This window comes from Astatotilapia calliptera, chromosome 17 (assembly GCF_964374335.1).
Source record: "Astatotilapia calliptera chromosome 17, fAstCal68.1, whole genome shotgun sequence".
In the NCBI taxonomy this organism is placed as follows: domain Eukaryota; kingdom Metazoa; phylum Chordata; class Actinopteri; order Cichliformes; family Cichlidae; genus Astatotilapia; species Astatotilapia calliptera.
The window spans coordinates 8,827,090-8,841,073 of NC_137438.1; the positions used below are offsets into that span (position 1 = coordinate 8,827,090).

Here is a 13,984-nt window from a genome sequence, read left to right on the forward strand (position 1 = left end):
TCAGTAACATTACACATAAAGTGCAAACATAATAGCAATTGTATAAACACACACACAAACACGCCTTTAAAGTTTAAAGGCGTGAAATTGGACGGTCTAGTTCTGATTAGCGTCACCGCTGTCTCGGTGGAGTTTAATAAACTCGGCCGTCTGCTTCTTGCTATCTAAAATATAACAGGACACTGGTGTAAATTCTCGACTGTCTCATACTTCTGTTTAATAAGTTTTCTGTTTGACGTTTAGTCAGCTGTGTGAAAACCAAGGAGGAACCCACCCGGGGGATTAATAAAGTTTTATTTTATCTAATCTAATAACTTTAATCTCAGCCAAACCGATTTACTCACGAACAAACAAAACACTGAAAAAAGCCCAACAATAACATTTTTAGGTTGTCTAAGTGACTTATATATTACGTTTAACCCGAGCAGCGAAACTCCGCGGTGATCTGAAAATGATGTGCCGGGAGTTGTGCCGTTCTCGGCCGCATCAGTAACCCTCGAGCTCCCGGCTAGCTGTCGAGCTGGTGGGTAGCAGACGCCTCTGAAAACGTCGAAGCACTTTTGCAAATATGGGATATCTTGATAAACCGAGCAGATATTTGATGTTTACACAACTACTTTCTCGCCTGAAAATATGTTAAAAGTTTATTTTGTGACCCAGAAAGATTAGTATGAGTAATTTTAAAACTTAGTAGCGGCCGCCATTGCTGGAAACTGGAGTTTGGCTGGGCCGCGCTATGAATTCTGGGATATGGTAGTAATTTGGACAGCCTTATAATCGCAGTATAATCGCAGCCTTTGCGGTTAGAAAATTGCACTTGATCATGTCGCGATATTATCGCAAATGCGATATATCGTTCAGCCCTAATATTTTACTTTCACCTCAAGAACATTTTTACATGATTAAGATTGAGGGTTTTTTTTTTTTTTTAAAAAACATTTAAAAAGTTGTGGTCTATGTGACATTTAACTTGTGATGTAAAAGTGTAGGCGGTCTCACCAAAGATGCTCTGTTCTTCTTAACATCTAAAGGGTAACTACTGCAAAGATGAGTGTAAAGCCCAGATTTGTACAATAACTTCATGACATATTTTGTATCACAACTTTCTTTCTTTGCAAACATTAATCTTTCAGTAACATTTGAATGCCTGACCTGAAAAAAACTGAAGCAGTCTGAATCCTGAGCTTATTTGATTGATTGATTGATTGATTGATTGATTGATTGATTGATTTGATTGATTGATTGATTGATTTTTTGGCTTGCAGAGTTTTTATGTTTTGAAACATTGGCCATGTTTAATATAAACATCCAGCACTGTAACAGTGACAGAAAATAAGGAAAAGCGAATGTGGATTAAAGAAAGAGTTTACTCTCACTGTTCATTTTCATCTCTCTCTTTTTTTATCTTTCAAACAGGTCAATGGAACAGAAGCAGACTATGAGTATGAGGAAATCACGTTGGAGCGGGTAAAAACATACAACACACCATCACCATGTGTGGCCATCACATAAACTCTACATGTACTCAGCTCGACGTACAGTAGTCACAACACGGCAAAAACTAAAATGAAAAATTTATAATAGTTCAGCCTTAAAACCTGATAAAGATTCAAAGTTTTTTGTCTGTTCTTTTTCTTAACAAACTAAATATGTCACAAAATTAACTAGTTTTTTGACTCTAAAAAAATCTAAATCCTTAATAAGGCTGAGAAAACACAATGATTTAAGTCAGAAAACCCATCCCTGTGTTAGCTGCCTTTGTCCCCGATTATTTTCCTCTACTTCAGCTCGTCATTCTGCTTTTCCTTAACTTAGCCTGATCATTGGTCTGATTCTGTTGGACCTCTTTCCCTGTCCTCTCTTTCTTTTCCATCCTTCTTCCCTTTCCATGCCCGGCCCCTTCCTCCTTCATTCTCATTACATGCCCCTTTCTCTCATGCCTAAGGCTGTCTCTGCACCTCCCTCTCTCTCGCCCTATTCTCCCGTGACCTGGTTCTGTCTGCTTGACTGGATCTGCTTTAAAGACGCCATGGACGTACACGCAAACACAGGCGTAGACATTATACTTAGCCATTATACTAGCCTTGAATCCAGTGACAGAGTGCAAGTGAGAAAGCACCATGCCAGTGATCTACTATATGCCAGCTGGCGATATCTGGAAACATCTGTATCTCTTTTACATGTTGACTTTTTTTCCACTGCAAATTACTTTGGAAAGAGAAAATGATCCATTAACAGAAAAAATTATGCATTAATGTCTTCTTTAGGAGACACACATATCCCTACACTTAATCTCTTATTCTTCTTTGAAGTGGAACTAAGGTAAATTTACAGTAACCCCTGTCCAGCTTACAGTTTGGCAGACTGAGAACCCATCATCTAGTCTGCTGACATAGCCTCTTGGGGCAAATGCAGAAATTGCAGAAGTCAATCTTTTTGTGTGTTCAGCAGATATATAAATCGATTTTCTGTTTTCATTAGCCCGGTTATTGCCTATAAATGCATATAAATTTTAAAAAGCCAATAAGAAAATTAATTGTTGTTGATTTATCCGATCATGTTTTAGACCTTCCGTGCAGCTGCTCTTTTGCTTCCGCACAGTTTTGTTGCATGTTTTTTTAAAAGCATTCAACCAAAGTCCGATCAGAGGGAATCTTTTCATATGAACAAATATTTTGGCTATCTGCACTGTACCTTCTGCCTGGGCGCTCTTCCAGAAAGCAAGTTTAGTGAAAAGAGTTTGTTTCAGATTGTCTGGGTTCTCTCTTCCAGAAAGAGAGCTGACTGACACACCGTTTCATTTCCTTATAACAATTTATCATTTTTGCAGCTCGTCTCTGAGCGTCTTGACTTGAAGAAGTTTGATCTTTACAAATATGAAATCCTAAGCAGACGTTACTTTTTTTAATATTTAACATCAGCGTGAATTAAAATGAAGGCTCTTGCTTTTAATTTACCTGTTACCTGTTACCTTGGTGATTCCTGGCGTCAGAGATCTGAACTTACTAAACCTGTGTTCAAATCGCTTCAGTGACTGCTCTGCAAAATAACATTATACTTTTTCCCTCTTCATGGACTCTGAGCCAGAAAATGCAAACAGTGATTCATTCATGAACAAACACACTCGACCTGATTAGCCCTTTGTGGCTTAGAATGAATGTTTTTCTGTTTGTACATTCTTACCAGCTTAACTTTCGCCTTTTTTCTTTTTTATATTTAACATTAAGTTACACGACTCATTGCTGCACCACTTCATCTGGTTGAACAACTCCTTGTAAAAGAAAAGGAGGCTGCACTGTGTAGAAGAGCACCAGTACATATAACCTGTATGCCAAAGAGAGTTCAGCTTCACCTCTTTCTGTGGTAAATGTATGATGATACAGGGATTAAGCTTGCTTGAGGTAATTAGAATAGTAGAATCTAGTTGGGATAGGTCACATATTGTCATGGTTTGCTGTGTGGCAGGCAGGACCCAAATGCAGGACTCATAAACGCAAGGATCAACTAAAAGAGGCAGCTTTATCTTGGATGTAAGTGATTCTTCAAACAAACAGAAAACAAAACCAAAAATGAGGAACTAGAAATACGAACCAAAATCAAAACACTAACACTGGGAAACAGAGCTAGAAAACTACAAGGAGCACAGTGAAAAAACGCACAGCATAGTGAGGGTACAATGCAACAACTAATAGAGAGAAACACAGGACTAGGACGAGCAGGTGGAGAACAGGTGGTAACACAGCTGGGACAAATCAGACCCAACGAGACAAGGGAAGAAAAAACCACACAGGGACAGGGACTATCAAGATAAAACAGGAAACACACGACAGGCACAGAGGCACGGACTTGCCACTGAACAGAGGGAACACGGAGCACAGGGACAGGAGTAACAAACTGCGACATGAGACACGACTGACTGGGGAACAAGAAAATAAACACAAAGACAGAACTAAACCTACACTAAATATGAAGGGCACAGAAAAACTGGAGATCAAAAAACAAAGAAGAACTAGAGCTAGAAATACAGAACCATAAACCAAAAAGACTAGTAATGAGAAACCATGATGAAATCAAAGATTAATAATAACACAGAACACTGGGTCACGACACAGGACCGCGGCACGTACATTGTGGTCCATCCTTAGTCTGCTATAAAACCTTGGCCACAGCAACTGGACCAGTTGGTTTTCTGTCTTCTGTGTTGGATTACATGAAGCTGAACAGAGCAGAGCAGGCATAATGTCTACAAATCTGACATGAACCAAGAAACTGTGGGCTCACTGAATCAACTCAAATTCTGTATGAGCTTTACCAGTTGGATGTAGGGAAGGGCTAAGCCGTCAGCTGATGTCTGTTGACTTTAAGATCACTTGATCTGAAAAGCAGCTGAGCTCGACTTTATGGCCTGCCCAGACTAACATTAATCAGTTAATATCACGGTGCACAGTAATCTTTTAAAACCTGTATAAGTGCTTTTTTAACCTTTAAAACACTCTGTGTATCTGTGTATATGCGTAGGGTAACTCAGGCCTCGGCTTCAGTATCGCTGGAGGGACCGATAACCCCCACATTGGAGATGACCCCTCGATCTTCATCACCAAGATTATACCTGGAGGAGCTGCAGCCCAGAATGGACGACTCAGGTGCAAACACAGACACTGTTGCTTTCATTAGACGTGAGCAAGAATTATTTGATTACATTATGAGCAGGTGCAGCGCTTCTTGGGTGCTACATGCCCGAGCTCAGCTGCTGCCCTCAAAGTTAGAAATTGAACCATCTTAGTCTGAACATTTATCACAAGTGTTTGCAGAAATTGGGCATGCAGAATGGATTTCTAGTCCTCTAATAATCCTCCTTTTTCACATTCAAACTGAAGCAATACTGTTCATGTGTGTAGCGTCACACCTGTGGCAGCAGATTTACCTAATTATTGGTGTGGCATTGATCGAGCAGGTAACATTATTGTTCCGGAGTTATTGAACTTAGACAGCAATGCTTTCAGCAGCTGCCAGCAAACTCAGCTAACATTGTGAGAGGCTGCTGTGTGGAGAGCATCTCCAATCACAGTAAATTGGCTGTCTAGCTTTACAACAGACTTCACCATGAGAGCTTCGGCTTGTTATTATACTACAGAATAAAGGGATGTGAATCCCTCGCAGTTTTTCTCTTTACCCATACCAAGGTAACTACCTTGGTAAAGCCAGTGGCTCTAGACAATCTTTGAAAATGAACAAGAGATGTCTGATTGAACCAAGAACTGTCTATTTTCAGTTTCTGGTATTTGACTGTGTTCACTCACCCACTCCAATCTCCCCATTTCAGGACGTATGTCTAGTTTAGCTTTAATTCTCAAAAAGAAAGCGACCACTCACTGTCAGCAGCTCCGTTCCCACTTTGGTCTTAGACTGAGGAGCATAACATTTGTTTTTCCTCCCAGTTCATCTCCCCCATCCAAGGCAGTTCACTTCTTTACTTCATGTATTGTTGCCATGCAGGGTGAATGACCGTATAGTCCGGGTGAATGAGACGGACGTCAGAGAAGTGACCCACAGCGGCGCCGTGGAGGCTCTAAAGGAGGCAGGTGGTCTGGTCAGACTGTGTATACGACGCAGGAGGAGCCTCACCGAGAGAATCCTGGATATCAAACTAGTCAAAGGCCCCAAAGGTGAGACTGTGCTAGCATAGCAACAGACTGCCAAGTCTACAATTAGTCCAGCACAGATATATTGCAGTTATTGTTGTTGTGGTACTATAGCAGAACACTTCATAAAAAAACAGTGTTATGACTTACAAAAAAAAGTATCAGATGTTAAGAAAATATTCAAGCGTGTGACGTAGTGACTTATTCTTCCAGGTTTAGGATTTAGTATAGCTGGTGGAGTTGGAAACCAACATGTCCCTGGCGACAACAGCATCTATGTGACCAAAATCATTGAGGGAGGAGCAGCACACAAAGATGGACGTCTACAAATCGGCGACAAGCTTGTTGCTGTAAGAAAACACTTCCTCTTTTTTTTTTACTCTGTTCTCTTTTGTGCAAATTTGATTTAAAAATCTAATTATACACACTAAAGTGCATATGAAGGTTGCACTTCATATTACTGTTAAAAAAGAAGTTACCCTAAAAGGGGTACCATCCCCATGAACCTGAATGGATGGATGGATGGATGGATATTTATCATGTGTGGCGCATGTCTGTAGAAAATAATACCGTTTATGTCATTTATGTTCAGGTAAATAGTTCCTGTTTGGAGGAGGTAACTCACGAGGAGGCAGTGGCCGCCCTAAAGTCGACTCCTGATGTCGTGTACCTGCGTGTGGCCAAACACACCTCCCTTTTTATCAATGACAACTTCCCTCCGCCCGATGTCACTAACTGTGAGTACACAAAAAGAGCTCTACGTTCTGAACGTTGACTTTTTTATATTTTAATTGCACAACATGTATTTGTGAAACCCAGTTTCATCCGTCTGCGTAGACTCTCGCTATTCTTGAGAAGTTCAAAAACAACTTGCAGTCAGACAGCGTGCCGCTGACTGTTGTACACATCGTTGCCACCAAGATGGTGAGGCGTTTTAGAGCCAGATGGTGCTGAACAAAAAAAAAGAAAAGAAAAGAAAAAGAAAGAAAACAGCAAGGAACAAAGCTGAAATTTGTTTGCTTCCCACACATAGAGAGCTGCTTTTTACTGAAGCCCTGAACAGTGACTCTTACTCAGAGCTTGTCATGAATCATGAAACTCGACCAGCAACCAATCAAGGAAACAAAGAAAAGTCAAGCAAAGGTGAAGTAAACTGTAAACGGGTACATGGAGTTAAATTAGCTTTCGCGTAAAATAAAAAGGTACCTACAAAAACCATTATTAACATCTGCATGTCCTCCCTTTACATGCCATCAGATATACTCAGCTAAGATATAATCAGATATAGTCTTTCTTTAATCACGCAGTCCCATTGAGGTTCATATCATATTTTATAAGACACCTGAGAACAAGAAATATTCAGAAAACGCAATCAGCAGGTGAAAAACAACACGATACAGACGTAGACTCTTTAAAAAGTAAATTACATCAGCTAATAAAGCTCTCCGAGGGGAGAATGGAGCAATCGTTATCACTCGACTTAGATCAGCACAGAGCTTTATACATGTCAACTGGTCATACGGGAAACAATGAGAACAAAGTTATGAGGATTAGCTTGCAACTTTTATATCATATGTTGAATATTAATATTAAATGAAAATCAGCTGTCAAGCTGATGCAAGCTCGGTACCTAGTTATAAGAGCTATCTGTATGTTAAAGAAACGGTGCATTTAAAAAAAGCAAGCCAGAAGTGTGAGATCACAGTTGCATATATTTTTATATGTAAGTTATTTATTAAATAATAATAAGTAATAAGTAAATATTAAGACTACTATAGAAAGCTGTTTCAGGATAGCGATTATTTGACATCCATGAAGTTTTCTGTTAAATATGTGACGTCACTTTAGTCAGTTTGGGATGATAGATTAACTGGATTGGAAATGCACATTACCTAGTTTGATTTACTAGTTTTATAAAAGCAGTTTCTTATGAAAGCAGTTTTAATGATCTTTCACATCTATGTGGTAACATTAAGAATATATTCTATAATGATCACATCTCCCAGACAGTGTTTTTTGTTATACAACAGTCCGATTAACAGACTGGGTAAATTTGGTTCTCTGGATTCCTGCCACTTGTCATTTCTCCAACAGAGCATATTAACAGAGAGCATGTCATTTATCACTGCTGTGAATCTACCATATTAACAGATTCTATATATCACGCTGTCTGTCATTTCTCAGGACGTTTCTTGGCTCTGCAGTACTTTTTTCAAAGTACATCATTTAAAAACTGTGTACATAGAAAAAATGTTTTTAAAAGTACATTTCTAAGTGACCTGTATATACTGTTCTTGTTATCTATCTATCTATCTATCTATCTATCTATCTATCTATCTATCTATCTATCTATCTATCTATCTATCTATCTATCTATCTATCTATCTATCTATCTATCTATCTATCTATCTATCTATCTATCTATCTATCTATCTATCTATCTATCTATCTTCTATGTTGGTTGTTCGATTACTTAAATGCAGCTTACTGAAATCACATTTGAATTCATGTCTTATGTGTAACACTAAAATAAGACAAAGAAATGTCTGTATTTGTTCCCACAGCATATTCCCCACACCAGGATAACCACATCAGCCCCTACATGAGTGGCAGCCAATCTGTAAGCCCTGCCCCACTGACCACCCCCAGATACTCACCGCTGCCCAGGTCCATTGCAGGAGACGATGATATCACCCGGTGAGATCTCAGTTTATCTTTGTAGCGCACAGAAAGAAATGAAATTTCTGTCAAATGAGATAATAATTCAAGATAAAGTTTCTAAAGTTTTAACTGCCTATTAAAACAGACCTATTGTGATAATTTGGAGCTCCACTGAAGCAGCTTTGGATGATTGAAAGTTGAAAATAATCTTTGGTTAGTTCAGTTCATGCGCTGTCTGAAAAAAGCTGTTCAGAAGTTAATCACAAATTAATCAACAGTAGATTATCAGTACTGTTAAGCATGGTATGGACATGGCAATATTTGGCTGTCGATTTCTGCTGTACATGTTGGTTTACTTGAAGTTATGTTAGATTAAACAACTTTCCAACATTTGCATATTAACATCATATGATGGTTATAAACAGTCTTTGTCAGAGTCACATTTATTCACAGATGTCAACCAAGAAAAAAAAAACGAAAATAATTTGACAAAATTTGAAGAAATAGTTTGTTAATGGTTTAGTTTTGCATTTTATAAAATGACAAAATCCACAATCAAAATCTTGTATTTTCAAGCTTCTTTCCTTTGTGCTCTGAGATCTTTAGTGAGAGCAGCGAAGGATGACCTCAGTTCTTCCCTGCTCTGCCTCTGCATCCGTGTTTGCTCTGTGTGTGTGTGTGTGTGTGTGTGTGTGTGTGTGTGTGTGTGTGTGTGTGTGTGGCAGTGAAAGGCAGATGGCCCTGCAAATTTTGTCTGTCAAGTAAACTCAGGTTACATACGTGTACAGACACACCACACACACAGATACACCCTGAGTGCTGCTCTACTGTCTTAATCCATTTTAATGGAGGGATTACTGCTTATCACAACCCTCGTCACTCGACTGGCATCACCGTGGTTACCAGAATATGACCTATTTCGTCATAGACCTTTTGGGCCAATCAGTGCGCTTTGATTATAATAAATCTGATAAGCCTCAGACAGACTGCAGAATGGTCATTTTGACGTGTGTCCTTCTCTTTTCTCCAGCTATTTTTCCTCTCTCGCTCTCTGATTAGTCACACAAATAGCAGATCATGGGTTTTAAAAAATGTCCACTGAGTGAGCAAAACTTCTGCACAACAGATGAATTCAGGTTAAGGATCAGATGGAGGGACACGCTGGTTCATTTCTATCTCAGCAGTAATTTTCATACATGCTCGGAGTATCTGCCCGTGCTGACTTTTTTTCCAAATGTTGTATCTGAAAGGAGGCCAGGATTTGCTGTTGCAATACAAAATTAGTCAACAGCCCACATTTGTGAATGTGTCTGATTCCGAATACACACAAAAGAACTGTTCTGTTTTTAGAAGAGGCATGAACCAAGCTCTTGTTATCTTGTTTTTACACATGCTGACGGTGTGCGTAAAAACTTTTACCAGTGGTCGACTTTATTTGCTTTTCATCCATTCATCCAGCTGCTTCATCACTCGCTTGTGTTGACTTGGATTCTTTTCTTTCGTCCTTTTTACGAGACGTAGAGGCTAGACCGGCTCTCATTGTTCACGCTGTGCCACAAAGTGCGATGCTGACATCTGCTGGTGAAAACAGAAAGTAATCTTCGGGTTAAGCACTGTTTCCTCCTGCAGAGACTAAGCATTTATCACCACAAATTTTTCCACATTCAGAGAACATCATATAATGAAGTACAACATTATTTCAAAATGTGTGTAGTCACCGACTCATCAAATGTATTCATACATTACAAAACTGATGAACTGGTGTCCTAAACAAGGAGAATACCAATATAAGTTGCCGTGATGTGATGTCTTTGTTCGATTTGTGTTTCTGTCAGGGAACCCAGACGGGTGGTGCTGCAGAGGGGATCTACAGGTCTCGGATTTAACATTGTTGGAGGGGAAGATGGAGAAGGGATCTTCATTTCCTTCATTCTTGCTGGAGGTCCAGCTGATCTCTGTGGGGAACTTCGAAAGGGAGACCGCATCCTGTCGGTATGAACTAAGACACCACACATACAGATCCCTGAGAAGTACGACACAGCGTTGGTGAATAACTCCTAATTCTGTTTATATTAATGTTTCACAACAGATTTGCTTTGTAAGGATGTTGTACCTTAAAACGTAGAGCCATTGGAATTAGTTCCAGATGCTTATTTGCAGTGATTTGTTAATCTGAAGATGGAGTTAAGCTTCACATAACTTTTCTTTGTTTTTCGTGCATTACCAGTCAACCGGCGCCCTCCGATGACTGAGTGCATTCTCGCGATGTGGTGTGTGTCCCGTTAAAATGAAATATAGGTTTAATTTTCTTCACACAACATTCACGCTAGATTTAATCCTCAGACTGTCGGGACACTGACAGTCCCTGTAGAATTACTGTGATTTTGAATTATCGTATGCGAGTTCTATCAAAACAAAACCTGCACTTGTGAGTGTTTCCAATTTGCTCGTGTCAGTGCAAATTTAGCTGCTAATTGTGTGTGTCTGTATTCGTAGGTGAATGGAGTGGACCTGTCCAGTGCAACACACGAGCAGGCAGCCGCAGCTCTGAAAAATGCAGGACAGACCGTCACCATAGTAGCCCAGTTCAGACCAGACGGTGAGTGCTGGAGATAAAATATTTGAAAAATACAAATGTTCTGGCTTGAAGCAGAAGGTGGTACGTCATTTTTTCCAATCTTGATTGTGTGAGACGAGGTAGTTCTTCATCTTGGTTTTGGTAAAGGCTGAATGTTTGCGGTGATCACAGAATCAGCATGTTGCTGCCCTCTATAGCTACAATTCTACCACTCTGTGGGAAAACCCAAAAATCTGAATTCAGTATGTGTGGGCAGAATGTATAAAGAAGACAGAGAAACCAACCTTCACTGCCTTTGTAGATGGAAAGTGACGTCTTCTCAGCATGTAACAGCGTGCTTTGTATTCTTCCTAATAAACAATAAAAAAAGTAGTACAGTCTTTTGAATATTTGCATAATATCAATAAGCGATTTCCATATTATGCAAATATTCAAAAGACTGTACTGGAAATTCACTAACTGTGGAGCATCTACACTTGTGAAGGCCCTCGCTGATATATTCCCTTCTTTATCCTTTAATCCTAATAGCACATGTATCATTTAATGTCTGTGTAAGTAGCTGTGCTGTGTGTTCTCATAGAGTCGGTTCTGGTTAGGCATCAAAATGATTTCTCCTCTTTATATTAGTTTGAGATATTGGGCATTTCACATAAGTCAGTAATAATGACCACAATTTTGAAATTAGGGACTGAGCCCGTACACTCATCAGGAAAGTCACAGAGCAGAGGTGCCGAGAATCATTTTCCCATAGACTTCTATGAAATTATTTTTTACCTTCGAAGTCTACAGCCATTCTTTATATTTTATAATGCTTTGCTCAGGACACTACATTGTGACACCCTCACCAAGTATCTGCAATCTGAAGAAAAATAATTGGTGGATATATATTATAACACTAAAACATATAATAAGATGCCCAGCCCTGCCCTTTACTCTAAACAAATCCTACATTTAAATCTAACCTTACTTCTTATTCAAATCTGAACGCTTACGACAGTTTTGATGGTTCATCCTAAAGGGAGAAGCACTCAGAATATCCATTATGCCTGTGTCTAACACACATTTGTCCTCATAAAGTTACAATTAATACAGACTCTGGCTGAGTTTTCCAAAAAAGCATCATCCTGAATATTTTTTTTACTGGAAGTGACTTAGAGGGCCGTAACCTTGGAAACCAGGTTATAAATGCTGATAGGCTAATGGGATGCTGCCGTACCGGGAGACCTGAGGATAGCAGACACTATTTCACAGAGCCGAAACAATATCAGGAGAATCAGTAATCTGTCTGCTGGGGAGGGTGTGCGCGTTTGATTTTGGCATCAGTCAGAGAGCTTGTTCATAAATGTGTTATTAAGGGCATGAGCAGTGTATTACACACCGGATTAGAAGACCTTTACAGAGTCTGCTGTGAGTATGTATGTTTTCCACATGAACAAGTTGTAGCCTATTGATAAATGATTTAATATATTTGATAGAGTCAAACAGAAATCCTTCCTACCTGGCCCTGTGTGAAAAGATAATTCTCCCCTAAACCTGTGTTTGTGCCACCCTTGGTAGAAAGTAATGCAATCAAGCATTTGTGATCACTGGCAGCGAGTCTTTCGTATCAATGTGCACTTGTGAGGAATTTTGCCTCACACTCATTGCAGATTTGTTTTAACTCAGTGACATTGGAGGGTTTTTTCAAGCATGTTTAAGGTCATACTAAAGCATCTCAATCTGGTTTTAGTCCAGACTTTTTTTGATGATGATTAAGCCTTTATATGTCGCTGCAATGATACACGTACATGTTACCTGCAGTGAAATTGGCCCCCTTCCAACCATACATACATTGCACAAACATCACATTGGGAAGACAGGTTAGAAGAGGTAGCATGGTAAGAAAAACAATGGGGGGGGGGACTCCACCCAGACTCCACCCAGAGCTTCTAAGAGAAGAGCGGTTTGAGAACAGAAGAAAATCATCAACATGTTTTTCAGCTTTCCAAAAAAAAAGAGTGGTTAATCACAATTAATTCATGATTTAACAAGAAGGGCCAATTACTTTTTCTCAGAGGAGCAGGCAGGTTTTGATAGCATTTTCCCCCTTAATAAAATTTTTTTTAATTACGTTGGTTATCTTTGTATAGTATTAAGTTAGCATTATGTTTGATGATCTAAAACATGTAAGTGTGACAAATTTGCAAAAAACTAAAAAATAGGGAAGAGGGCAAATATCTATTCACAACACTGTATATGCAACAACTCTATAGAAGCCTGCAAAGGAAAAAGTGATTGCAAAATATATAAGTTGATTCAGTAGTATTAAGATTTGATATCATCAGGTCAGTACCAGGCATTGTGCTAGAGTTCAGGGAGCACATGAGAGGGAGGTCACACTTCTGAGTGGGCAAATGTAGTCATTATTCAACATATAAACTGTTGGGAGTACAGTGTATGTCTTTTTTTATGTGATATGAAAAGGGACAGAATCCATTAACAAGACAACAGACAAATGTCAGCAAGCACAATAGAGATTTGGGCAAAATTTGAAAATATGAGTTAGAGCCAGAATATCACCTTGAAATGTTGCATAGTAATTAGGATTTAAATGACTTTATAGCCCAGATATTCCATCAAACAGTTTGCTGGCCAAGCTGATATTAGTCTAAACATAGTCTAACAGGGCAACCACACATTAAGACTGGGAAGGCACTGTCGGAAGGTAATGAAGTTCTGCAGCAGCTGCAGTATGCAAATATCTTGGAAGCTTATGAAGGCCGTGCAAGGATATAATCCATACATCATTCTGAAAACTGTGATGTATGGATTATGAATTCTCAAAGGTCGTACAAGCATGATAAATGGATTATGAATTCTAATTTCAAGAGGTTAATTGAAGGTCCTAAATGAAGTTTCGTTTAAGGTGCACAGACTTGTTACCGGACAAAGAAAGGCTCAGACGGCACAAGCTTGTTTGTAACCAAAGTTGAAAAATGCAGATCCGTCTCATAGCTCACACACTGTAGATTAGTTAAAGCTGTGGCATGGCGGGCAAAAAAGAAGAAGATTGCTTTGTTGATTCCTTAACAAACAACCTGTTCTTGGAGGTAGTCTTATTAGT

The 13,984-nt window shown here is 39.2% G+C and overlaps 1 protein-coding gene across 8 annotated transcripts in view; it reads left to right on the top strand.

Moving 5' to 3' along the window:
* Positions 1-13,984, top strand: part of LOC113009621 (discs large homolog 1-like protein) — a 114,881-nt gene that overhangs the window by 68,097 nt on the left and 32,800 nt on the right. For all 8 annotated transcript variants that reach the window (XM_026148058.2, XM_026148048.2, XM_080292181.1 and 5 more), the window contains 8 exons: positions 1,417-1,467; positions 4,519-4,643; positions 5,497-5,666; positions 5,856-5,992; positions 6,235-6,379; positions 8,207-8,339; positions 10,139-10,295; positions 10,800-10,902. In XM_026148058.2, the coding sequence (XP_026003843.2) occupies positions 1,417-1,467; positions 4,519-4,643; positions 5,497-5,666; positions 5,856-5,992; positions 6,235-6,379; positions 8,207-8,339; positions 10,139-10,295; positions 10,800-10,902 (1,021 nt within the window). The remainder of the gene's footprint in view (positions 1-1,416; positions 1,468-4,518; positions 4,644-5,496; positions 5,667-5,855; positions 5,993-6,234; positions 6,380-8,206; positions 8,340-10,138; positions 10,296-10,799; positions 10,903-13,984) is intronic.